Here is a 27927-nt window from a genome sequence, read left to right as displayed (position 1 = left end):
ACTGAATAATATAGTTCTATTTTGTTTCAAGTTACCGTAGTCCTTAGACTTCTTTTTATAAATTCTCCAGCAATGTTATATGGAATGTCACAGTGAGGCCTTATCTCTAGTTAAAGTGTTGGGAATGGAGAAGAATTTTGCAAATGAGAAAAGAAGATTAGATGTAAGACAACAGGCACGGAAAGTACATTTCTCTGTTAAGTCCAATAGATGGTTCTGGGTTCCAGCCCATGTGGGACCATAAACTCAGTACTACCATTTTTTGTTGTTGTTGTTGTTGCTAAGGGAACTAAAAAATATGTACTTTTATGTAAAAGTACAGATTTTTAAAAATACTGTGGAAGCCTGAATAACAAATGTTTATTTACAGTCTTTGATAAAAGTAAGACAGAGAAAAGTTCTCTCTCAATCCAAAAAAGTCATATAATGTCAGATCATGTCAACACAAACCAAATTGAAAATAGCAATTAAGTCACCAGTATAGAGAACAGTTCTCCAAGCTTTTTAGAATGAGTGCAGTGACTTCCCCTAACTGCTTTGATTTCAGACATACTTTTGAGACAGAATTTTGAGACCCAGTTGCCCACATCTTTCTTCAGATTTTTGCAGTTCAGATTAATCCCATTGTGTTGGGCACTTGATATGGTTATTGAAAAAGATTAAAAATGCCCAATAACTTACTTTGTAAATTCTAATTATACTTCTTAAATGATTAGAATGAGAAGTATTTCAAGAAATTGCAAAAGATACTTTAATGTAAAGGTTGATGAATTATATACTATAGCTCGGTGAGTGAAAAGAGTGAAGTAAATATGGTAGATAAAAAGAAAAACATTAATGGCATGGCACTCATATGCTTATGGTCTATCTTTTGGAATAAATTTCTTATAATTCTTATTTTTCCCAGGGGACCTTACTGAGATTTGTGATATATTTGTGCTAACCTTCCAAGGGTTACCAGCAGCAAAATCAAAATATGGCTCTAAACTATTTCTCCATATCATATTATCCCACTATTTATAGATATTTTATTGTAGTCTTACAGTAAGATTTTTATATGCAGGCAAAATTTAACTAGTGACTTACTGCTCCTTATTACACCTACTAATAGAGCAAATGAGAGCAGTGAGCCCATTGTGCTGAACTGATTTGAGTTCAAATTAGGCAGAAACCTCACTGGCTTCAAAAAGATACCCTTGTCAAGGCATCAGCAAACTATGGCTCAAACCCGCACAGACCATCCTTCCTAAAGAAGGGTCAGGACACTGAAGAATATGAGCTATCGTGTTAACAAGAGAGCAAATCTCATTTTGATACAAAGCTGGCAATTGTACTTAGCTTAGTTTATTCTCTCATCTCATAATTTCACATTCACAAGTCTCCGCTAATTCCAAAAATACTGATAGCATTTATCTGCAGAGTAAAAATGTGATGAAAATTAATGCTTGAGTGATTATAAAGAAACATACCAAAATTAGGTCAATATTTTTAGAATGTTTATATGCTTAAGTTTCAGTATAGCTAAATTTTTGTGTTTTTGTTTTTGTTAAGTCACATATGAATTGATTTCTCAGTTAATGTTTAAATATTTAGTTGGCGGATAATTACCCATTTTGATCTCAAATGCAGTTCTTGGTTGCCTTGTTTGAATAGTATTTCAACATGTGGTTCTATTCTTTTGTGAGAAAATTGGAACACAGACATTTATTTACATCCAGCAGTCCTCATAGAAAGGCTGTGAATTATCACAACTCAATAGGCTCTTTTGCAAGTTGTTTGTACAAAACACAGGAAATACAAAAACATTGCCAATTATTTTCTTAATGTTAAATTGTATAACCAACAAAGAGGTGAAATTTTATCATTATTCCAAAGCTATAGGCTTTTATATTTTTAGCACTTGCAGGGTGCTTTAACATGAAATATTAGGGAGCAAGTATATAAGCAATTTCAACAATATTTAATGGATCAATGACTGTTTAGAATTCTGAGACTTGAAAATAATGACTTTTTTAAATATTTTAAAATTTATTTTAGAGAGAGAGGAGGGGCAGAGGGAGAGGGAACCTCAAGCAGACTCGCCACTGAGCGTGGAGCCCAACATGGGGCTCCATCCCATGACCCTGAGATCCTGACCTGAGCTGAAATCAAGAGGGGCTTAACCAACTGAGCTACCTGGGGAACCCTGAAAATAATGACCCTGATTATTGTTTTTTACTCTTGGCAGAATTTATGATTTCTGAATAAAATGAGTTAGCAATGTGACAAACATGTGAATATATAAAACTAGACATTTTAAAATCATTGTTTTTAAAGATTTTATTTACCTATTTGACAGAGAGAGAGAGACAGCCAGCGAGAGAGGGAACACAGGCAGGGGGAGTGGGAGAGGAAGAAGCAGGCTCCCAGCACAGGAGCCTGATGTGGGTCTCGATCCCAGGACCCTGGGATCATGCCCTGAGCCGAAGGCAGACGCTTAACAACTGAGTCACCCAGGCACCCCATAAAATCATTTTTTAAAAGATTATATTTATTTATTTGAGAGAGAGTGAGAGAGAACGTGAGCAGGTAGCCTGAAGCTGGGCTAGATCCTGGGGCTCTAGGATTATGACCTAGCTGAAGGCAGATGCTTAACCAACTGAGCCACCCAGGTGCCCCTTAAAATCATTTTTGTGCTGAATTTTAATTTTAGCTTCTTCTTTAATGCGGTTTTTGTCTTCTCCCTCTTTAACCACTAACTGGAAGTCCACTTTGTCTGTCTTTTCTTTTTTTAAGATTTTATATATTTATTTGACAGAGAAAGCACACAAGCAGGGGGAGTGGCAGGTGGAGGGAAAAGCAGGCTCCCTGCAGAGCAAGGAGCCTGATGTAGGACTCCGTCCCAGGACCCTGGGATCATGAACTGAGCCGAAGGCAGACCCTTAACCTACTGAGCCACCCAGGCGCCCCAAGGTCCACATTTTGATATGGTTAAGCTAATAAGTAAATAAAAACGGAACACAGATAAGGAAAATTTTGGAAGCTCCTAAATCACAAATTTAAATTTTAATGAAACCTGGAATTGCTAGTCTCATCCCTTTCAGTTAAATATTTTTCATCTGATGTCTCTTCTTAAAACCGCTGTGACCACTGCAGCTGCTATAAAATCTTCACTGCAGTGTGGGATGGAAAAAACATAGATCAACATGCTCCTCCAACATGGCTTCCAGACTGACACCAACGTCCTCTTCTGAGAATCATCTCATGAACGCTTTGGGAGAACAGAACTTAAAAATGCCTACTGTGAAAAATGAATGTCATTAAAAAATACATATCTTCTTGATTTTCAAAGTTCATTTTTAGTATTTTAAAGATTCTACAAGTCCTGCATTAAAGTTGATATATTTCATTTAAAAGTTAAATTAGCATTTCCTAAAATCATTTGATTTCGAAACTTTTTATTGAATTAAAGTAGTATCTCATGGAATGAGCGTTGGCAAACTGTCTATTGTAACTAATTCTTGGTAAATTTATCTGTTGTAACCAATTCACCTTACCAATGCTTATACACCAAGTGCTGAGGCCAGAAAAAAATGCAAAACACATGATATCTTTTCTAAATAATTCATAATCTAGTGCGATATAGAGATACATAAATAATCCTAGTAAAATATGTTTTAATTCTCTTTGATAAGACTGTGGGTGTCAAGGTATTGTTTGGGGTGGTAGGAATTAAGTCAAATTTTAGTTATATAAAAATATGAAATATTTATACATTAAGTTTTCACATGAAATCAGGAATTATTTTCAACAAATCAAAATATGGCCAAATCATGTACCTACCTGTCTCTATATTTAAAAACTAACATACTCTATAAACATTTTAGGTGGTCATACTTTGAAGTTTTTCTAGTAGGACTCATTATTTTGTTTTATTGGTTATAAGAACTCACTAGTACACCTTTGGGAACATGTATTTGAGGCCTGAAATTAATTTAATAAATTGAACCTGAAATTTAGAAAATTTGATTTTTCTTCCGTTAAAATTGATCATTGTCTTTTAATGAAGTACTGCTTTGATCTAGTGCTTCTGAAATGTAAACAAAGTACTTTCAGAACACAAACAAACCAATTAATTCCAGTTGGGTGATTGGTGAAGATTCATTGAGTCTACATATATAAATCTAATTCCTCTGAGAAGCTGTATTATTGACATATTTTATATAATTTTTTCAAAAGAAGAGACATAAATATTATGGCTGCTTCTGAGTAAGGCTTCAAACAAATTCCTAAATACTATTTAGGGGTATTTATCTGCTTCCCTTTGTTTTATACCTGGTCCCCTTGATTTATATCTGAAATCATTATATTAAATCCTAAATCCAATATGAATATTGCATGGGAAGTGTTGATCTAGATTGAGAATAAAGAAGAATGTAATAAATTCAGAAGTGAGGTATTGAGAATCCAAGTTCTGGTATTGTGCAAGGAATAAGTGGGAGTGAGCAGTGAAGTATAAGGAGAAAGTCGACTCATAGGGCATATGGAACAGCAGTTGGTAATTTGAAGTAGGTAGTCTGTGAAGGAGATCCAGGCCAATGGGGCATTTAGACAGAGCTAAAGAGTAAGCATCCAGGTGAACATGGAGCTGGAGCTTGAGTATGAGGCTGCTTGAATGTGAGGTCCAGACAAGAGATACAGCTTTGGGCACCATTAAAGCCTTATGTTGAAATACAGAATATCTTTGCTTCATCTTAAAATTGTCATTCTTCGGAAAGGCTAGAGAAGCCACCTCTCCTCCAAGAAAAGGTTATAATAAGAGTAATAAATGCAACATTAAGAAGCATAGAATGTTCAAATGACTATGAGTTGATACATTTCTCTACCATCCTTATTTGTAATGAATGACCTAATATTTCTTAAAAAAAATAGAGAAAACATGAAGTCGCTTTTTTTTTTAATGGCAGTTAGAAAGAATGGATTACTCGGCATTGAATTTTGTCCATTAGAGTGAGTGTAATAAAGCTGGGACCCAAAAATTTACAGTGCTTGATTATATACATAAAAGTAGGATAGAGAATGCTAAAAATACATAGTGGTATATTAGATAATTCATATTTTGACCTATTTATTTTGCATCTTTGTTGATTCTGCAGATTTTACCTATGACAAACTGTCAATTCAACTCTTGCATTAAGAGACATGTATTTTTCATGATATTGTTTCATATGGCAGTATGTTGGATATCAGTCCTTTCAAGTAATCAAACTGCATTGAATAGAGTCATAAACAAAAAAGCAACAATAATTTACTCACATTGTTAGCTTTCCCTCTGATGCATACATATTGTTTGCAATCATTTGAACAGTATAATACATTCTTATTTTGATGAAGAGAAAGTAAAAATTACACTTTTAGACTTTTAGACTTGGTAAGTAAATAAAAAATGCTCATGTAATAGTGTTTTGAATTATCACAACAAAGAGTGTGTTATACCAAAATAATACTAGTCCTACGCCATATTTTAAGCTTTAGAAGCATCAGATTTTTCAATACATAAGACATTTGGTACTAAAGTCATCAAATGTCTGGTTAGAGATGAAGCATTGAGAGAATTCTCATCTGAGCACTGAACTACCAAAGAACCAGACCTGTTAAAGAGGGCTGATAAAGTGAGCTCTTCATACAGACACCATAATGCTATCATGATGGGAAAACAGGCAATATTTATTAATCAAGACTTACAAGTTAATATTCTTATAGCTATACAAGTAAGTTTCCTCAAAAAGAGATTGAACTGAAGTCTGTCCAATTGAAATGAATCAAGGATATTATGATAAAATTAGGCATTTGTGGTTGAGCAATTTGGTATTATCTAAGTGCAACTGTGAGTTCGCCCTAAAAGAGTAAACAGTTTCTCTGCTGGGAAAATAGAGATTTTATTACAAAGTGGTTTTGACATAAGCCTCGATGAGCTCCTTAAATTCATAATGTTTCTCGAAATCTAACCTTAATTCGGGATATAAGGATCTACGTGGTGACATAAGTTAATTTTATTCATGTCACAATTGGTAGTGATGGGAAAATAAGGAAATACTGACAGTAACCACAGCCACAAGCTATTAATTTTAATGGAAATAGTGGCCTATGTTACCATGACCCAGAGCAGAATTTCACAGTAGGCATGAAATATACATATATCAGCATTTATCTTTTCTTCCTAAATATATGCACATTTATTATAATATACTTTAAATGTTTATTTGTAGAGTTTTTGTGTTTATTTTTTGAAATTGAATTAAAGAAATTTGACAATCCGATGGAATTTAATATATGCTGAGAACAAATTGGAACTTAAACATAAACTGTAAGTAAGTTCAGAGTGCTCAGATGTGTCCTGAAATTCTTTGTGTCTAGAGACAGAGACAATTTGTAAAACGCAAAGTTATCTATTAGCATTGCATATTTTTGTAATAGCACATTTTGTCTTTTTTGTTTGTTTTTTCACTGTTTTCCACTTTAGAAAGCATTTAGTGGCTTACATTTGTCATTGTTTGTGGCTGGTTTTGTTGATATTTTCCTGATCAATTTGTAAAGAATTATGTCTGTTTCTTTGGAAAACATGCAGTATGATAAACAACTGTTTCAAATATTGCAAGATACCAGTTTTAATCAAAATTGAACTTAGCCAGTCACCACTACTGAATCAAAAGTTTGAAGGGATATTAAAAAGATTGTCTGGCATCTTCAATCTAGTGTGTTTCTAAGTGCTTTTAATAGAGAGATCTAGAATTTTTTTTTTTTTGTCCTTCTTTCTTTTTTGGTAATTTGTTAAGTAATAACTTCAGCAATATGGAGCTATACAATTTCCTGGAATGGTTACTTCTGTCACATTGCATCACGTGTCTGATGTAATCAGTATTTTCTGAGAGAAGTTCAGTATAAGAATTGGACTATTAACAATTATCATTTTTATTTCTGAGGCCGCTATGTATCATGCAACAAGATCATCAATCTTTATAGAAAATCTATTTTTTATTCCCAGTAGAATCAAATTCCCTAAGGTAGTATAGTTAAAGTTACTTCCACTTAAGAGAAGATATACATATTTAATATATATTTATATATATAATATCTATTTTTAAAAGACAAAAGTTGTGAAAATATTCTGTGATTTAGAATATTTTATTCCATCAGTTGCAAATCAGAGACTTTTTTAAAAAATTATTTTGATGTAGGGGCACCTGGGTGGCTCACTCATTAGAGCAGCTGACTCTTGATTTCAGCTCAGGTCATGATTTCAGGGTCCTGAGATCGAGCCCCGGATAGGGCTCCTCACTCAGCAGGGGGTCTGCTTGAGAGTCTGTCTCCCTCTCCATCTGCCCCTCCTCCCCCTTGAACTCTCTCTCTCTCTCTTTCTCTCTCTAAAATAAATAAATCAAAAGAAAAAAAGATTAAAAAATTATTTTGATGTAGTAAGACAAATATTGTACTGGGAGACACACAGGTTGGTTTTGCTATTTCTCTGAAGTGTAGGCAAGCTTCCAAGAGAACTCACAAAGTGGCACTTGGCGTGGCAAATTCACATGACCCAGGGACAGGTCATCAATATTTTTTCTGTTTCAGAAGAAAGCAAACTGAGGTAGTATACTAGAACACTGTAAGTCACGAGAACTGAAATACTTATTTGTGGCATTGACCAGCACATCTTTCTAACAAAGGAAGGAGTATTAATTACACGCTGTGGCACAGCAAATTACTTCATGGTTTACAATATTCATTATCTCACAGCTTCTGTATGTGAAGAATTGGGGAATTGCTTAGTTGGGTCATCTGCTTTGAGGTCTCTCCCAGCCTACAATTAGGTGTTAGAAGGGACTGCAGTCATCTCTAGACTCAACTGAGGCAGGATTCACTTCCAAGCTTATTCATGTGGCTGTTGGCATGCCTCCCGTCCTCAAGGGTGTTGGAGTGAGAGCCTCAGTTCCCTTGTTGGCTACTGGCCAGAGACCACCATCCGTTCTTTGCTACAAGGACTTTCCAAAGGGCAATTCAGTACATGGCAACCTGCTTCAGCAGATCAAGCAAATGAAAAGATCCAGGAAGAGTGTCTGCCAGCAGGATAAACATCAGTTGTTTATACCCTAATCTTGGAAGTGATTTTCCTTCACTTTTGCCATATTCTTTCTCTTCATTAGAAGCAAGGACTTAGATACAGTCCACACTTAAAGAAGATAGGTATCACACGAAGATGAGAATATCAGGAGACGAGGAGCATTACGGGCTATCTTAGAGGATTCCTACCAAAGTGGCTATGCAGAAAATAAAATCGTCAAATTATCTGGCAAGAGTGGGATTGGAACAAGGAGTATTATATCATCAAATATTCTATGGACTCAAGATTATATGTACAGGTAGACCAGATGTGCACATCAGTCTCTGAAGGGAATCTCATTCCTGGTTGGTGCTTTCATGGGCATTTGCAAAATCTGCCAGATTAACTGATTTCTCTAGGCTACCTTTCTGGACAAATCCTCTTGATTCTCGTATTCTTTCTTCAGATGTGATCATTCTGTCAACACATTTCCTTGCCTGTTTGCTAGTCTGTCTCCTTATTATAACTTTACACTTCTCTGGGCTGATCCCTTGTGGGTTAATTTTAAAATTGAGTGCACAGAGGGCTACCTTATTTAATAATTCTTATATAACATGTTACTGTTCTTAGCCATATACTGTCTACACAACAGTTGAGGATTCCATTAGATAAGATATAAAGAAAAGCTATTCTCCACAAAAGTGTCATTTCTTTAGTTGCAGCAGTTATCATATTTATTTTAAAAGTTTGAGGCCATTTCATGGGAGTTTGTCATTTGTCGAGTTTAGCACTAGACCAGTATTTAGGGTCAGCATTGGATAAATGTGTTAAATAAAGCTCTAGAGATTTAGAACTTTATTCCCCTACAGGTACTTCCCTAAACAAATATAACTTTATTAAAATTGCTCATTTAGTCATGATAGAGAAAATGAAAAAAATGGAAAATGGAAAAAAATAGAAAATGCTAATATTTTAAAAGAAAGATGATTTTTTTCCCTCCAAAATTAAAAGCAAACAACCAGGCTCTGCAAGAGCCGCTCTTCTAATTGTCACCTTTGGTTTTTTCCCCCCAGAGATAACACATAAGTTTATTCTGAAAACAATTTATTCATTGAGGATTTTGACTGTTTCTTGCAATTCTGAAGAATACAAATGCTTGGTTCAAAAGATCCGTTTCCCTTTCCTGCGATATTTTGTTTTATCAAATAAGGCATCACTTTTTTCTATGTTCTGTTTTAATTAGGCATAATACAAGGTTTATCCATTCATCATTCAGGTTCAGATATGCCTTCAAATGATTATTTCCTTACATACCTGTGTCTTAGTCTTCTTTATTCCAGAAATGAATAGAAGAATGGAGAAAGTAATGAGAGATTTTTACTGTGCTTTACTTTGCTGAAGTTGGGAGGTCTCACCTTCCAATCAGGACAAGGTAGCCTGAGTACAAAGCACCCCATTCTCACTTGCTGGTACAGTAACCACTGTGATGGTTCCCCACTTCTTACTAATGAATGCTTAATTAGAACACACACGCACACACACGCACACACACACATGCTTTACCAAAGTAGACCCACCAGCAATATAATTTTTCTTTGTTTACAGAAACAAAACAAAACTTTAAAGAGGTCTGTGTTCTGCTTTTTTGTTTGTTTTTGATAAACTTTTAAAAGATAACTTGTGTTTCAAACACAGATCATCAGAACAGTACTTTCCGTATATCAACAAATGCACATTAGCATACAGAGTCCTAACTAACTAACTAACAGGTAATACAGTTAAGCAGACTTCATAAACTTTACAATTGTAAGTTTACCATTAAAACAAAATGGACCAATCGACCAGAATCCAGCTTATGTCCACACCCTCAGTCCAGTAAGTTTCATGAAACTGAACCTGGTCTTTTTGGAGAATTCTGTTAAGAAAAATCACTAGGCATCATCTTACTATCTAATACTTGAATAGGGCTTCTCAAAAGCCTTGTTGTTAAGTAGACAACATTTACTATGAGAACACTGTCCGCGTAATCAGTGAAACAGTATATGTGGCTAGTGGAGAGTGTATATCCTCAATGAGTTATTAATAAATACCTGATATTGGTGAAATATGAAAACTTTATACCATTAGGCAAATTATTCTATTTTTAACTTGTATTTGAAAGAAAACCATACTCACAGAAAAATTCAAAAAACTATTAAAACTTTCATATGTCCTTTATCAGGATTCATCTATTATTAATATTTTGTTCCCATGTGCTCTACTATTATTACTATCTGCATAGTATTTTCTGAAGCATTTGAGCATAAGTTGTATAAATCGTGGCCCTTCACCTGCTATATTTACCCATACATATTTCAGGGGGCATTTACTAAAAACAAGGATGTTCTCTTAGACATAAACACTGTGTATTTATCAGCTCAGTAAATAGTTCATTGTCAAAGTACTCTTATTTAATCTGACATCGAAATTCTAATTTTGTAATTGGACCCAATCATGTCCCTTATAGCATTTTTATAGCATTACTGAATCCAAATGAGTATCACATGTTATATTTAGTTGCCCTTTCTCTTTAGTCTCCTTGATCTTGAGCTCTTCCTTGGACTTTAAAAAATTTATAAAGTTGACATTTGGGAGAATACAGTCTTAATAGAGTGTTCATCATTTTGCATCTGATGTTTCCGCATGATTCAGCTCAGGTCATATCTTCTAGGCCTGCATACCACCCACACGAGATTGTGTTTTTCTGAAGGTATACATTCAGGGGCACACAATATCCATCTTCCCCTCACTTTGTTTGATAGTTCCTTCTATATATTTTTATTGAGCACTTGCCAGATTCCAGGCAATGATCAAGGAACTGGTAATACACGAAACCAATAGTATGTTATCTGCTCTTAAGTTTATTATAGCCAGACTTTAATTAATGTCTCTAGGATAGTGAAGCTTTTTAAGTGTTGGCATAGTGAAAGCAACTTGGGGGGACAAACGTTTGAATCCTATGTCACGTAGTTGTGACAACACTCAGGTTCTAGTGATACGACGTATGGGATCCAAACTCTGTCTCCATGAGTATAGACTGCTTATTCATGATTAAAACATTTGTCAGAAGACTAATTTCTTAACATGAAGTATAGAATAGCCGGTTCCCTGTTGCATAGATAAATAGTAGACAGTTGATGATGTTGATTTTTTTGAATCAGTTTTGCTTGGTTGTGGTCATGGAGATAAGGTTTTAAGAACAAGGAGTTCCTAAATAGACATCAGTTCATAGAACCACGGGGTCCAGATTTCTACCCCAACTGGGAAAGATTCTTGAGTTACAGAATAAAAGATCTTCAGTACCCAATAAAGCAGGATTATCTTAATCTTTGGTAGTAAAATCCTCTTTGCCCACAGAGAGCATCAACATCATCATTGAGCCTAAAATGCAGGCAAAGGGCCTCTTCTTTAAGATACTGACAACAAGAATGTCACTTCTCAGAGGAACTGAGATATTTTAAGCTGATCTAGCCATTTGGGAAAAGTATTTTGCCTAGGGCTGGAGTGGACTAATTCCACGCCAGCTGAGATTAACCACGACTATCTGCAGATCTTCAAATGCCTTCCCTGAACATTCTTCAGTCCGGCTTTCATTACTGGTTGTCTATTTAGTGTCCCATTTAGGAAGGTTGTTGTGATTAGACCAGCTTGCCCAGTGATGACCCTTTCTAGCCACACAATACCTACAGTCCAGTTCCACCTGCTTCAAATTCTCCAACTGTCAAAGTTTGGGTGTCTCCTCGATTCGGGTGCGTCCAAAGTCTGATATAATGTCCCTTCACAGGGAGTTTCACTTTTATCATTTTTGGCTAAAGCTTAGTTACCTTTCAATGTGCATATCCTCGCTTTAGATGATCTTCCAAGAACATGTTTTAAACTAGACTGTGTTCTGTCATTTACTTTCCTCTTTGAAGGCAACTGAAAAATTTATAAAAGCAGTTTTTGATGATACTTTTTTGTCTTCACTGTTAACCAGAACAGATTTACTTCATACTAGCCTTTTAGTAAATGTGATATTACCTGCTCTGATTTCCAATAAGCTGAGCCATATTGTTCCATTAGGTAACCCATTACCTACTGCTTGTACTAGTATATTTGGCTTATACAGATGGAATACACTTGTTGCAGGGCTCTTGTCTACACAGCATGCCCACTCTCTAGAAGAGCACCAGGTGCTTATGCAGAAAGCACACAAAAGGCATCCGGGGTCTAGTCCTCTCTCACTTTGCCCAACTCTGTGGGCATCAGCTTCTGTAACTACAGCCCTAAGTGACATGAAACTCAAACTCCGTTGCAACTTTTCCAGTTTTTACTTTTTAAATATCTTTGAACACAACCTTGAATATAATTTCTGGAAATCACTTAGACAGTTATTAGCTGCATTTCATGAGAAGAAATGATATTTACTCAGAATCCTCTTATAAAAGGGCCTGTGCTGAACATCAATCTCTCTTAAAATATTTCTCATGTTAAATGTAGACTTTGTGTCTCTGCCTCTTTGCTTTAGCGGTTGCAGAATGTTCTTACTCTAAATATAAAATTATAAAAAAAAGAAGAAACAATATTTTCTTTAATTAGCTTCTTCCTTTGGGGGTTTTAGAAGAGGGGTTATGACTTGACAAAGATCCTTCCCATCTGTTCCTGTTTGTTTGCTTTTATTTTGACTTCCTCTCCTTGTCTTATCAAATATCACATGAATCATTAACATTTGTTTTCATCACTTGTTTTGGTTTCTCTTACTTCACATGATTAAGACATTATGTCGAGAGAGGCTCAAGGCTAATATTAAACTAATATTCTTTAAGTAAATATTAAACTTTCTGGATATATGATCTTATATGTTTGCCCTTGGTTATGTTAATATTTTCCTCAGCTCTGGAGTAGTGAGATGTGCACATACAACTGTTTTGTGAAAGCAGCAAATTTTGTTAGATTACAGGTGTCTGGGTATCAATTTTGAACAAATGGATGCCAGTTTTAATAAAGCTACTTCCTAACAGGAAATGTAATTTGTTAAGCCCTTTGTGCAAAAGACATGTTAGAGATCCGTGTGGATGTTTGCAAGGGAGTTCTATTCAAAAGTAGAATATACATCTATTTGCATATTGTGTGATACCTTTCACTAACATACTCCCTTATTGATGATTTTACATAGTTTTCATACAATGAAAGAATTGGATTTCTGGTGTCATCCAACTAAGCAAGTTGAAATTGTTTTCCAATTTGTATGCTGTCTTCTAATATAAAAATCTTGTTATGTAATGTGATTGTTATTGAACAAATTTCATTAGTTTTAAAAATAAATGATCGAACTATTCAATACTGTAGTTTTTAAGTATATATGGAATGAAAGCTAAATTCTATATCTGTCTATATGTATCAGACATTGCCAATTACTACTTATAATGATACCAGCAAAAGCATTGCATTAAAAAAGCACATTGCATCAAAACAGTAAAATTAATACATGAACACAAAACAAACCAAAGTTGGAAATTTTGTGAAAGATTCCCTATTTCTTCCTCCTTAGCCACAGCAAATAATATACTATACACATACAATACATGTAAAGGTCCTATCTGAGGGTCAACTTTATTTATTTATTTATTTATTTAAAGAGAGAGAGAGAGAGAGAGAGAGAGAGAGAGAGCCAGGGAGGGACAGAAGGAAAGGGAGACAGAATCCTAAAGCAGGTTCCACTCCCAGAGTGGAGCCCAATGACCTGAGCTGAAATCAAGAATCCGACCCTTAACTGACTGAGCCACCACTGGCTTCAACTTTAATATTAAAATCTGAGATCTGTTTTTACAAGGAATTTTAAAAAATTTTAACTCATTATCTATAGATCTAAATCTACATAGTAACAGTAAGTATCTTACAAAAATTTACACCTGCAATAAACTATTCCATGATCTAGATACTTTCTTATATACCAAATTATAGCTGTAAGCATCAAATCACAGTGAACTTTGGAACTATTAGGAATTTGTAATTTAAATAGTTTCATTCACTCCCTACTCCCAAATGCTTTTAATTAGAACAGGCTTTTTAATTAAGTACTCCCATGCACAAAGTGTAGCTTGATGATTTTTCTGTCATATCAACCTCCCATACAAAAGCAAATAATCATAGTGTTAAAGGAAGATAATTTCTCTGAAACCAAACCATCAGAATTCTAGTTCTCCTTTCAATTTACTCAGTTGAAAGTCTGCATACTAAAAGAAAGACCCCGTCTGGGGGAAGAGAGCGAGGAATCGATCCACAAGGCAGGCCGGCTGATGGGACTGAAAGTCAAGCTCTTACTTCTACAAGTCAGAGGCATCGCATTTCCTCTGCTGAGAGTCCAATTATTTTTTAAAGGAAAGCGACATAATGGAATGGATGAGAACTTTGGATTCACACAAATATCAAGTCCCTGCACTTTTATTTGCTAGATCTGTGAAATTGTGCAAGATACTTAAGTTTTTCAAGCTTAATAGCCTACTTTTAAAAGGCACTAAGAAGGGGTACCTGGGTGGCTCAGTTGGTAAAGCATCTACCTTGGCTCAGGTCATGATCCTGGGGTCCTGGGATTGAGTCCCTTGTCTGGCTCCCTGTTGCGCAGGGAGTCTGCCTTTCCTTCTGCCTCTGCACACTCCACCCCACCCCACCCTGCCACTCCGGCTCTCTTTCTCTCCGTCAAATAAATAAATAAAATCTTTAAGAAAAAATAAAAGGCACTAAGAAGACCTGTTTTGTTGAGTTGATGGGAAATTTAGGCTTAAAATCTATGAAGTGCCTTGAACACAAGTGCTGAGAAAATATTAGCTATACTAATCATCATTGCCTTTATTGCCAATTGACTTGATCTTAAAGAAAAACTCTCATCCATTTGAGATAGCAAGAAATGATTGTTTGGTAAACCTGGCCCAGCATCAGGAAGAAATAGAAAACATAATTTTCTGTGGTCAACACGTGCAGAAAGAAAGAAATACAATCTGAGAAAGAGTGGATAGGTGTGAGATTATCTAGTTAGAAGGTAAGTATGCTGCAGAAAGGGCCGCCCTTAAAACAAAATATATAAATGAGACCTCTGAGCTTTCAGCTGCAAGCAACACACGTCTGAATGACAAAGCCGGAGCCAGGGGAGCACTCCAGGGATTGTAATGACCTTCATTCTGTAGTTGGTTTTTGTAGAGCCTTCTCAATGGCCCCATGGCTTTGATTGCTGTTGGAAGACTCAAGGAAGGGGAGTATTGAAACCACTATTATATAACATAAAAACAGAGCTCAGTTTGAATTATGGGCCCATATATCTTTCCTAGCACCCTTGCCATTCAGCTTTCACTCAGGTGCTTTGTTATCAGAAGCCTGAGATAAACCTGCAGGCCCGTCCTTCAGAGGACTGTTGTTAGCTCTCCGGGTGCACACATATGGGGCTATTTGCTGTGGATTAAGGGACCAATATAACTTCTCTGGAACAATATAAAATTAGTTAAATTTTTTTTCCTTACAGACTTTGCATCATCCGTAAGTATGTTTCAATAAAGATGACAAAATTATAGAGTAGAATTGATTTGAAAGTTAGGCTTTGTAGTCAAAAAGAGAGAGAGTTACTCTCCAGGGTCTGTCTCTGCCTGGTATATATCTGCTTCCAGTTAATTCTAAGGCAGATAATCTCTGATGCCTAAGTATTATTTAATCACAGAAATGCCTTAACTGTAGCAGGTGGGATCTATTTTATAGCTGGCATCTTTAATGCTTGATGCGTTTGTCCATCTGTTAGGAACATTAGTCAAAAATGCAAGGAGACATTTATTAAAAGTGGAATTATGGTAGATCAGATACTGAGCACATAAACATAATGTATATAATTTTTATAAATGTATTTTGTATGTGATCTACGGTAAAGATGCTTACAAAATAATTATTGTTATATTTTTTAACAAATACAGTTTCACTTGAAAATCTAGTTTCAGGGTGGCTCAAGTTGATTAAGCTTTTGACTTGATTTCGGCTCAGGTCATGATATGGTGGTAAGATTGAGCCCCGTATAGGGCTCCCTGTTGGATGTGGAGCCTGCTTAAGAGTCTCTCCCCTCCTCTCCCTTTGTCCCTCCCCCCTCTAAAAATAAAATAAAATAAAATAAAATAAAATAAAATAAAATAAAATAAAATAAAATAAAATTTAGTTTCAGATAGAATTTAAAATTTCTAGCATGCTAAAGATAATTATTTTTGTTATGTAAGCATATTAATTCATTTCTCCAAAAGTTTAATATTTCAGACCGTGTTAAACTTTTAAAGCAAGCATCATGCTCAGCACTGTCATTCTAATACTGATGGGAAAAGAGATACGGCTGCTGCTTCCGTGGTTCTCGACCATGTATGTAGTCGGCTCCCCAGATATAACTTCAACGTGAGACAAGTATTATGGAGTTAATTTCCAGGATGCTTGTATTGGAGAATAAGTAGGAGCTCTCTATCTAGAGAAGTTCCATAGAAGGGAGCAGAAAAGTAAGCAAGGAAGGAGGAGGTACTTTTCTTCTAGATTTCTAAAAGGAAGAACAGGCCTTATACTCCAACACAGTACAGAACTTAGTGTGTCCTAGAGAGCCAGGGTCATGGACTAGGGAGGGTGGTAATAGATAAGATTAGAGACCAAAATACTATATCAAATTATGTAGTACCTGGTAGGCCTTGGTGAAGAATTTGGCTAGTGAATCTCTTAGAACAAGTATTTCTACTTAATAAATTATTTTTTATACCCACTCTTTGCTACTAGAATCTTTCTAATAGGTTGCAGACATCGCAGAAGATTCAAAAACTATTTTTTCAAGATTTTATTTTTTTCTTCTTTAATGTGCAAAGATTTTTTTAAAAATCACAATGAGCCCTGGAATGTTAATATTGAGTAAATACTTTTCCATAGATATTGTGAAGGAATTTAAATTTGGGGAAAGTTAAGAATGTCTCTTGCCCCACTGTGTAATGCTAGGAAACATTGCCTTTTTTTTTTTAAAGTAAGAATGGAAATGATACTCTCAACATAACTGACTGCATAGAAGAAATAATAAGACAGTTGAAAGGAGAGAGAAATAGGGATGAAGTAATTAAGGGCTAAGAATTAAAAACTTTGGTAAAAATATAGTGCTCCTTCGGTTGTTTCTGAATCCTTTATTACTAGATTTTTCTAAAATGTATGTTGCCTTACGTAGTAAAAATCATTAGGATCAAAGTTATCTCTAAAAAGGTTCACTTTTTAGCCACATGGTACAAAGTATATGAATGACTGAAATTTTAGCTTACTTTTTAAATTCCAAGTTAATTAGGTTTATTTACAAAGTGAATAATCGAAACTCCTGCTAAGCTGAAACTAGATAGTTATATTTATATATCTATATCATAATCTATAGTGAGAAAAATAATAGTTTTGTCCCACTAGTGGGTGTAATCAAGCCAAGCAAACAGAAGAAATCAGACCATGTTCCGTGCAAAAACGATAAATATTTCATAATATGTTAATATGGTACTGTCATATCCTTTCTTAGAAATTTTCATCAAAATGTTATGGCTTTGATATGGGTATTTGATTAATACCTGATTTAGGAAATTCTTATCTTTATTGAATATTAACAATGGCTACTTCTAAGCCATAGTAATATTTAGTATTAATGAAATTATTGTTACCAGCCAGGAAGTAAAATGTTTTTAGACAACATATCCAGGGTGATTATCCAGCATAGTTTTGTATGCCTTTAAGTCATTGTTCAAAAATAGAGTTCAGTTGGATTAATATATTTTCATTGATGAAACTCAGATTATACCATATATCCAAGGGTGTATACCACTCATGGGGAACAGATAGTCATTGTCATTATTAGATGTTTCATATATTAAAAATAATGATGATGATTATTGAACTGGGAAGCTAAGGATGTTTAGAGACTTTTAGTAAATGTTATTAATAAAGCCAAACTGGATTAATTTTACAGAGGCAACCAATACTTGATACACCTTATTAGAAGTTAGCTGGTAGGAGACTAATCTCATGGACATTCCTTTTCACGTTGTTGAAGGCAAAAGATGGATTTTGGCTGTTAATAATAAGTTAAATATATATTTTATTTATTTCAATATATACTTTGTATAAATCTCACAAAACGTGTCTCTGATTCATTCATTCATTTAATCCATATTTATTGAACATGTACTAGGTTCTTAGGATATATCAATGAGCAAAACAGAGTTCTGTGACATCTTAGAGGTAATATTCCAACTGTACAATTTGGGCTAAAATCAAACATAATAGGAATGTAAATTTTGGGCATGACAATATTTATTTCTATGAAGTAATAAACGGTTCAACATTAGTTTTAAGTTCCTTACTAATTACTGTGTCTACTACAGATTATGTGAAAGCATTCAATTAGCTTAATGTTGAAGGTGAGATCTGCACATATTTAGAGGATATTTTTCTATTTCCTGGATTTATTGTAGGTTATTTCTCTTTCCTTATATTTTCACACTATCGGTCAACTATCAGTCATTTTGCAAACATTTACATGGCAATATTCATTCTTAGAAATGCTTGGAAAAATTTCCTTTTCTTATTACCTTCTACTGTAGATCTTATAACTTGGAATTTAGATATATTTTATAGAAGTATATCCAGAGTTTAGCCCACACCACAAAGTTGGCAGCTTAAAGAGTGCTACATTTGAGAAATGAGCTTACATTTTATTTTGTTTTTCCTCTGGATTTTTAATTTCCCATTTCTTATTTCTGCTTCATTCAAATGGGATTATTGAATGTGTCCAGTATTTGATTTGCTTTTCTTTTTCACATAACCATGGGTTTCTCAATTGGTTAAAGTTGAGTAATATATTTCCATCTTAACATTTAATTGTTTGGTTAATTTCACTTCAAGAAGGAAAGACTGTATAGTTCATTGATAGTGATGAAATAACCTAGGTGGCTTTCATATAAATAGCAACAAATGTGCACAATAGTTACATTACATGGTATATTTAACAACACTGCTAAGGAGTAAGATGGGAGCTCAGTCTTTCGCGATGGAGATACACCTGAGTGCATTCAGAGAAAATTTGGTTCTGCAAGCTTGGAGGAAGTAATTGTCATTCAACAGAAATCGACTAGCTTTGCATATCAGCAACACCCACACACATACTCTTATCTGTTTTCTGAGTGCTCCCGAACTGATATCAAAATAGCAAATATATATTTATGAGAACTAGAAATTCTGTATTCTTTTTGATCGCATAAACTCAGTGTAATTATGAAATTAACTTTGAGAATATGTGAAAAATGTTACTTCCTAAACAAGTGAAGGTAGAAGAAAATCCACCAATTTTGTATCAGGCTACTTAGTTTTTATATCACATTTGTCCCCCAAATGTCATGAAATTAATTATTTTTTATTGTTCATTTTTAGATGGAAGACTGTATTTGAAAACTACTGTCATGTACTGAATTTTTCCTGTTGAAGAAATCCATGTTATAGTAAAGAACTTTGCAGACATTCGTCATTGGAAAGTTCGGAAAAAAATAAAGTCCTTTTAAGGGAACTTCCTCAATTTTGTGTATTAATGTTCTTTCAAAGTTTAAATATTCTACGAAAAAAAAAGTTTCCTCCATTGATTTTCACCTGTGGTTCATACCAGAGACCTGAGAATGTTTGTAAATGTACAGGTATCCAACTTCTTACAGTTAAAAACTGCAACTTTGCTGCTGGACACTTGTATACAGAGTTAAAGGCAGGTCTGAGTAAGGCCTCGCTTTGTTTTTTTAATGGAATGAACCATTTTCCTCCTCTGAAAATTCTGTATCTGAGCACATCAAGAGACTCTTGTACCAGTGGTCACCCAGACTTACAGAATTATGTCCTCCAGAAACCAGCAAGAACACTTGGAAATGAACTTGTAGGGGGCATAGAGGATTCCTAAAAAAACAAAAAAAACAAACAAACAAAAAAAACAAAAACAAAAAAAAATAAATAACACAAAAAAACAAAAAAAATCAATAAATCAAAGAGTAATATTCTATTACATTCGATTTTAAACTAATTGTGGGTTTTCTCCTGAAGATTTTTTTCACATACTTCCAAAAGACCAACAAATGGATGTTGACAACAACCCAGTGAAATAACATTTTGCGTATCTGAAAAGAAGCATTGACTATAAGCCAAAAGGTTTTGCTGAAGGTCTTTTTTCTTAAAAAAATAAATAAATAAATGTAACATGTTTTCATTCCAAACTGGTAGTGGCATATAGAATTTAAAATAATAATGATGCTTCTTATTCAAACTGTTGGTCACATGTACAGTATAGAAACATAAAACATACAAGGAAGGTATTATGTATGCAGTAGTATACTAGAGTTTAGGAAAATGAGAATTTTAGAAAATATGTTTTGTCACCCTGTTAGTCAGAAAGACACCTTTCTGGTTTTAACGCATGCAGGCATGTAAATATTTGTCCGGAGTCACAGTATTAATGAATGAGATCTTAAGCATCTGGTGACGTCAGAACTCTGTGTCAGCCACTTTTATTTGTATATTGAACCCTAGTTAGTGCCCCAAACTGCACTATTGAGAATGGATTGTGGCTGAACAATAAATCAAAACACCAGAACTATTTTTATATGTTAATGTCATATTATGTTAATGTTGCTGAAAAACAAAACCTAACAAACCCTTGATGTATCAGTCCAATACCATGTAGCGCTGAGTGATAAAGTTAAACTGTGTTGTGCTTCCCCCCCGGTCAGAGGGAAGGGTGCCTATGTGTTATTTTCACTGTCTTTTTGAAAGTTACAGTATGTGTTTTCACTTTTGTGCAGATAACTGGAAGTAAAGCTGCAAACAGTGCTTATTAGACACTGAAGTTACCTTCTCTTTGTTTTGACTAATCTGGAGTTACATCTTTAAAGACTGATATTATGAACCAGTACAGTCGCTGTGCATTTTATGATTTGCTGTCATGTTAAAATTTTATGATCATAACATTATTTATTACCATGAATAGCAAAATCCTTAATGTCCAAGAAAACTCGCTTAAAAATGTTTAAAGATAGTTCTGATTCGGTATTAATTATTTGGTTAAGAGAAGAAATGAACATTATAGATACTCTGGCACTAAGCTTCTATAGTTTTTAGGTCTTCCTTGCAATACTGGAACATATTTCTTTTGTGTAGTTCGCTATTAACCAGCTAAGTCCATTTTTTACTACAATAAAAAAGTTATATATACAGTTCCTATTTTAGCTTGCTGGAAAGGGAGCAGTATTTTTATTTAAAATACTGTTAGTAAATGCTCTGTAGAAACTTGGTTTTCGAGGCATCGTTCTTCCAGACCCATCTTTTGTTGTTGGAGCACAAGAGATTCTATTCCTTGTCGTATGTATTTCTTGCTTTTCCCTGTGTGCAGTCTTTAAAGGATTACGACACTTAAAATTGGAGGGACTTGTGGCAAGCTTTTGAATCATACATTTTTTAAAAGATTTTTTAAAAAGCCTACAACTTACCGAAGTAGTAGAATCAGCCATCGCTCTGCTCCTTGCATAGAGTCCCCTGTTCAGTAGGTTAAATAGTTTTAAAATGCAGACTTTCAAGACCTTTGAGAATGCTTTAGTGTTTGGTTTGATATTAAAGGAATTCTAGCAAGGATTAAAGAAAGAAGCTATCAGCTATATGTTAAGAGAGAATCTTACTAACATGTTGTAAATATTACAATTCATGAAATGTTATTTTAAGTCTGTAACTTAAGTTTTTTCTCCTTTTTTAGTTATACAGGTTGGTTTGAAATTTGTTTTTGTTTGGGTTTTTTTTTTTTTTTTTGGTATAAACAAGTAAAATTGTGCCCATTTTATGGTTTCCATGCTTTGTAATCCTAAAAATATTAATGTCTAGTTGTTCTGTCTTATAACCACATTTGCGCTCTATGCAAGCCCTTGGAACAGAACATACTCATCTTCGTGTAGGACCTATGAAAATTGTCTATTTTTATCTATATATTTAAAGTTTTCTAAAAATGAGAAAAGGTTATTACGAATTTTGTTGTACAAAATCTGTACAAAAATCTGTTTTTACATCATAATGCAAGAATTGGAAATTTTTCTATGGTAGCCTAGTTCTTTGAGCCTGGTTTCAATGTGAGAACCACGTTTACTGTTGTTGTATTTAATTTTCTTTTTTCTTTTCAACAATCTCCTAATAAAACTGTCTGAAATCTCCCTGTGACTTTATTTACAGTTCGTCTTTATTAAATTTTGTGAAATGCATAGCATTGAAGGAATATTTACTTTCTAATGGGAGGCATCTAAAAACAACATAAGTCAGCTCTTTGCAATGCGAGGGGAACAATGCTCAATGATTTTATTTAACATGCAACTGCTTCTATCTCTAATATGAATTACTGTGCTGAAAAACATCATAAAAGCACACTCTGTAGTTATTGTTTAACAAGCAGATTTTCCATATTTTGTTTCTTGCCAGCTAAGCAAACTGCCCACATATACATGATTTATTTATGTACATTTCTCAGTTTATGAAGCTGTTATTTGTACCCTTTTCCTTTATATTCTTATATTCCCATGATTCTTATTTCACAAAGCTTTGTGCTGAATAATGTAAAGTAGACATGTTGATGGAACAAAATATATTAGTCCCATATCTATAAGAGTGTAGATTTGTAACTCTAACTTAGTGTTTTGCTTTCATTCTCTATCATTGGAAAAAATACCTTTAGAAACTTTGATATTCCAATATCTTTTAATAATATATACACGTTTTAATCAATCCAAAATGCTGCATCTGAAGAAATATTGGGTTACTATCTCTGTGAATATTCTAAACATTCCCAAGAGGATGGAAAATGGATTTTTTTCTGTCAAAAGAAATTATTTCATGAATTAACAAGATATGATTTTTCCCTAATAAAAGCTTAAAATGTTTATGTGACCATTACAAACACATTTTTGTCTTCTGTCTTCATATGTTTATGTCAGTAAGACTTGTACTAGAATATCATACAATCTTTGGATGTTAGTGGAATTTGGTAATGATTTGAGGTTTTCTCCCCGTGTGTTCTCATTGGGACTAGCAAATTTACAATATGAACAAAAGCTATTTATTGCCAGATGAGAGTAAATTACCAATAAAAGTTATATGGATTGCATTTTTACAATACGGGAAGTAGAGATGTTAATAGAATTAAAACGTTATTGTAAATGGCGTTGTAAAAAATACCACTTTTCCTCATGTGTAGGCTTGGTGCTAACATTTATCTTTAATATGTACAACTGGTATATAAAAGCTCAACTGATCCTCATTTATTCATTTAAACGGATTCATTAATAAAGCGTCTATTCTGCACAAAGCACCGTGCTAGATGTTGTAATGACTCAAGTGGAAAACTTAGCTGCTGTCCCAGAGGAGCTGGTAATTTTGTTGGAATAGGAAATTTTACTTCCAGCAAGAAAAGATTCATTGAGCATCTTTTAATGTGTAGTGGACATGGAGCTGGTATTAAGAGGGCACTGACTTAGACACCTTCCCAAGAAGGGGTACTAGCGACCTGTTTTGCCTTCTACAGAATAATACGACATGTTTTGTGGGTTAAACAATTGTGTAGGGATTGCGAAAAGGGATGGATATATTTTCCTCTAAGTAAAACACTATACCAGGTGTTCTTTTCATGATAATTTTCATTTATTTCAATCAGATCATTTCATCAGATCATTTGTCTTACCAATGCTCACCAACTTTATTTTAAGGTAAGTAGCCTGTTCACTACATCCCAAAATTGCAAAGAAAGCAAAACATACATATATATATATATATATATATATATATATATATATATAATAAAATATATAAAATCCAAATCAAATCAATCACAGATTCCTACTATGTTGGGACTTTTGAGGTTAGTTGTAATACTCAATTCTTATGACCTAGCATCTATAGGTCCACAGTAAAATGGCCTCAGTTGCTTCGAACACAGAGCATAAATGCCTAAATGCCAAAAGAGTTCATTGGGTAATGAGTGGCATTTGTCGTAGCAGCATCGTTTGTATTTATAGGTGATTTTGAGTTGAACCATTGGATCAATGGGGACTTCTTTGGTTGGTGTAACCAAAACTGACTCCTGCTAATGGTTAAAGAGCAAAAGGAATTGGTCATAAAGACAGACCAGTACACGTGCAATCTCAAGCCAGGATCGCAGCCAGCCCCCAGAGACCAGGTCCCTCTTTTACTTTCACCCCTCTGCTCTTCTCAGTGACTGTTTCTTTCTCCTCTCATTGCAACATATTTGTTTCTCTTGTTCACCTCGTGACTCCTCCATTATTCAGGAGCGTAAGACCCAGGCCAGAGAAGGGAGACAATCATTTTCTCTCCCTTGTCCTACCTCAGAGTACCTGAAAATTTTGATCGCCTTAAGTCAGAGCACATGCAAGGAAGGTACCTCGGCAGTACATTAGACACACCTAGGGAATTTTAGAAATACTGTGTCCAATTAAATTTGAATCTCCGGGGGTTGATTCTAATGAATAGCTAGGGTTGAGGACACTGTCTGGGAGTCTGACAAATATCACATTGTAGAAAATGACTAGCAAGACTTCTGTCGGGCATAGCTGGGGGTGGGTGGGGGGCGTTAGAAGCTATGCAGACACTGTAAGAGCCAACCAATAGTACTACAAAGTCATTAAATTATATAAAATCTGTAAAATATTTTGTATATATTTTTAAAAAGTAGTTTTAGCATTGTGAACTTAATTCTGAATATGAATTTGACAATAAGGTATAATAGAAGACACCTAATTTTTTTTTCTAAATAAAATTATCGGTTAATCTGACCATGGGGCTGCACAGGGAGGTACAAATTCTATTTCAATAATTATTGAGGCTTCCTCCATCTAAATGTCCTCAGTCCAAACACTCTCCTCAGTCCGTACCATTTGGAGAGCACGCTCGGGTTTTCATGCCTAGGATTCTGCCTTCAAACAGCAGCTCTAAGCCCTTCTCTTTGGAGGACCTGCAGGTTTGTGGAAGCAAAAATTATGACACAGTTGGGGTGATTCTCAACGTAAGGAGAGAAAATACCTAAAACAATTACGTTAAAACTGAGGAAGTGTAAAGTCGTGTGAAAGGATGTAACATTTCTACGTTTTACTTGAACTGATAAAATGTCAATACAAGTAGACTACAGTAAGTTTTTCATCTTTAATGTACTACCTGGAATAAGCACTAAAAATGTTATTTCAACGTATACATTTAGGGGCACCTGGGTGGCTCAGTGGATTAAGCGTCTAACTTGATTTTGGCTCAGGTCATGATCTCGGGGTCATGGGGTCCTGCCCAGCATCCATCTCCGAGCTCGGTGGGGGAGTCGGCTTGAACCCTTCCTCTGCTCATGCTCTCTCTCTCCCAAATAAATAAATCTTTACTATATATGTGTGTGTGTGTGTGTGTGTGTGTGTGTACACACATACTGTAGATAAATCAAAGTGGAATTCAATGCTGTAGTAAAGATAGCAACCAGATAAACAGTAAAAACTTTTGGTAATTCATCCATTGTGTTAAGCTCTCTTGCTAGCAGTTTCCAATCCTGTCTCCGGTTCTTTGGCTGCTCTTTCAACAATGCTAATTGTGTGTCAGATTTGGTCTACTACATCAGGCAACAGAGAAAGATGATGATGGATACATTGTCAGCATGGTGCACCTTTATTTTCTATTTATTGTTATGTATTCACATCCAATGATGTATTTCCACTTTATATTTTCAAAAATAAAGACTGAAATTAATTATTAGCCTGCATACAAATTATTTGAAAAAATTAAAATTTATTTATTAAAATTATTAATAAAATTTTAAAAACTTTATTAAAATTATTAAAAATATCTTAATGATTATTAAAATTTATTTTAAAAAATAGTATTGTTGGCTTCTGCCCCAAGTGTGGGAGCTGGGAGAAAGAGATGTTCATACTAGTCAGCACTTTTCTTACTAACTCATCTTATTAAATTTACAAAAAAAGGGGCACCCGTTGCATTGGATCTTCCATTTAAACCCATTTGGTTGTCATATGCCTGGATTTATAAATGCCGAATGGTTGTTAGCTCCTTCCATTAATAGATTTTGTTGCTTTTCAGTATATTCTTTATGTGTGATTTTTCTTTTCCCACCGGTAGCCACTGTGAGACAACATCGCTAGACACCAGGCCCAAATGAAGATAGGCGAGTTCTTGTTTCCTGCAATCTAGAACAGAGCTGAGCACAAATGGAGAATCTGATCACAGAGCAAACAGGCAAACGACTTAATAGCACAATGTATTTTTAGAGAAGGAAGATTAGGGGCATGTGGCAGAATGTAGAGAGCTTTTAATTGTCTAAAATGAATGACAATTTAGCATTTAGATTTGACAAGTGTTTACAACGGACTATTTGAGGGTTTGGGGGGGGACACTGCCTCATCCCTGGGGATTTGCCTTCAGGTGCCTGGATGCAGCCAAATGCACGTTTTTTTTGGCAGGTTACTGAGGAGTCTTTTTATCTATGGAGTATTCAGTGCAACGCCCAGCTATCTTCTGCTCCTTCTTGCATCTGAACCACATGTGTTCATAGTAAACACTTAGGTATTCTTTTCCCCCACTAATGCCAGGAATGTTGGAACTGTGCCCTGAAAGCAACGAACTCTCTCTGTACATTTGTCAGAGCAATTAACCAAACACACATTCCTACCATGCGAAATTCAAGGCTGAGATAGGCACTGGCCCTCTGTGTCCAATAACCGTTAGTGGATAAACATCAGGTCGTCTGCGTGGCCCTGCTGAGGTTTCTTTCCTAGACTTCAGACGAGAGGTAGACACCTGTCACCTCTCATGGGTGACTGGTTAGTCTTGAACCTGAAACAACCCACAGCCCTCACCAACACCAATCTTCTTGCATTGATTCTTGACCTCATATCTTAAACCTGTTTTGTAATCTGGAGATGGATGAACAGCTGAGGTCACAAAATGAGTTTTCCGAGACCTTTGCAAATTCTCATGATGACCTTGCCTCTTAACTTGGAATGTGGTATCCATTTCATAATTCATTTAATTTTTTGGAACATTACTTAAAATTTTTTTTGAGATAATTATAGACTACATGCAGTTATAAGAAATAGCAAGGAGACATCCCATGTACCCTTCACCCATTTTCCCTAAGGAGAACATTTTTCCCCAAGGATAAATATAGTACGGTATCAAAATCAGGAAGTAGTGATATCATCTATCAACTTTTTTTCAGATTTCACTAGATTTACACTCATTTGTGTGTGCATCTGTGTGTTTAGTTCTATACAATTTTATCACACGTATAGATTCATATGAACATTACCACAGTCACGATACAGAATATTTTAATCACAAGCATCCCTCATGCTATCTTTTAATAGCTACAACCACTAACCTCTCTCCCTACCTCTCAGTGTAAACCAGGGTTCTCCAGACAGACATCATCAGTAGTGCAAACTTGTGTACACGTGCACACACACACACACACACACAAATGTGGGTGCCACTAGACTCTGTAGAGTGCATAGATCCTCTAAACGCTCCTGCCCCTATTCCTGTGGTCCATGGGAAGAAAGTGCGGGAAATTCCCGCTGATACTGGTGTACAGATGGGTCTAGTTGGGGCAACCCATCCACAAGGATTGCAATCACTATTCAGCCCAACACTGACACCATCTGGATGGAAACAGAAACATACCACAGCAGCCAGTGGGCAGAACTCAGAGCAATTTGGCTGATGAACACTCATGAACCCTG

The 27927-nt window shown here is 35.0% G+C and overlaps 1 protein-coding gene across 1 annotated transcript in view; it reads left to right on the top strand.

Moving 5' to 3' along the window:
• The window catches only part of DACH1 (dachshund family transcription factor 1), a 413621-nt gene extending 391277 nt beyond the window's left edge, over positions 1 to 22344 (top strand). The window contains exon 12 of the mRNA XM_040623452.1: positions 19547 to 22344. Within this exon, the coding sequence (XP_040479386.1) occupies positions 19547 to 19584 (38 nt within the window). The 3' untranslated portion in view covers positions 19585 to 22344. The remainder of the gene's footprint in view (positions 1 to 19546) is intronic.
• Positions 22345 to 27927: the final 5583 nt, after the last annotated feature.

Source organism: Ursus maritimus, unplaced genomic scaffold (genome assembly GCF_017311325.1).
Source record: "Ursus maritimus isolate PB19 unplaced genomic scaffold, ASM1731132v1 scaffold_10, whole genome shotgun sequence".
Taxonomy (NCBI): Eukaryota; Metazoa; Chordata; class Mammalia; order Carnivora; family Ursidae; genus Ursus; species Ursus maritimus.
Note: the sequence above shows the minus strand (reverse complement) of the source record. Positions and strands in the feature narration are given on the sequence as shown.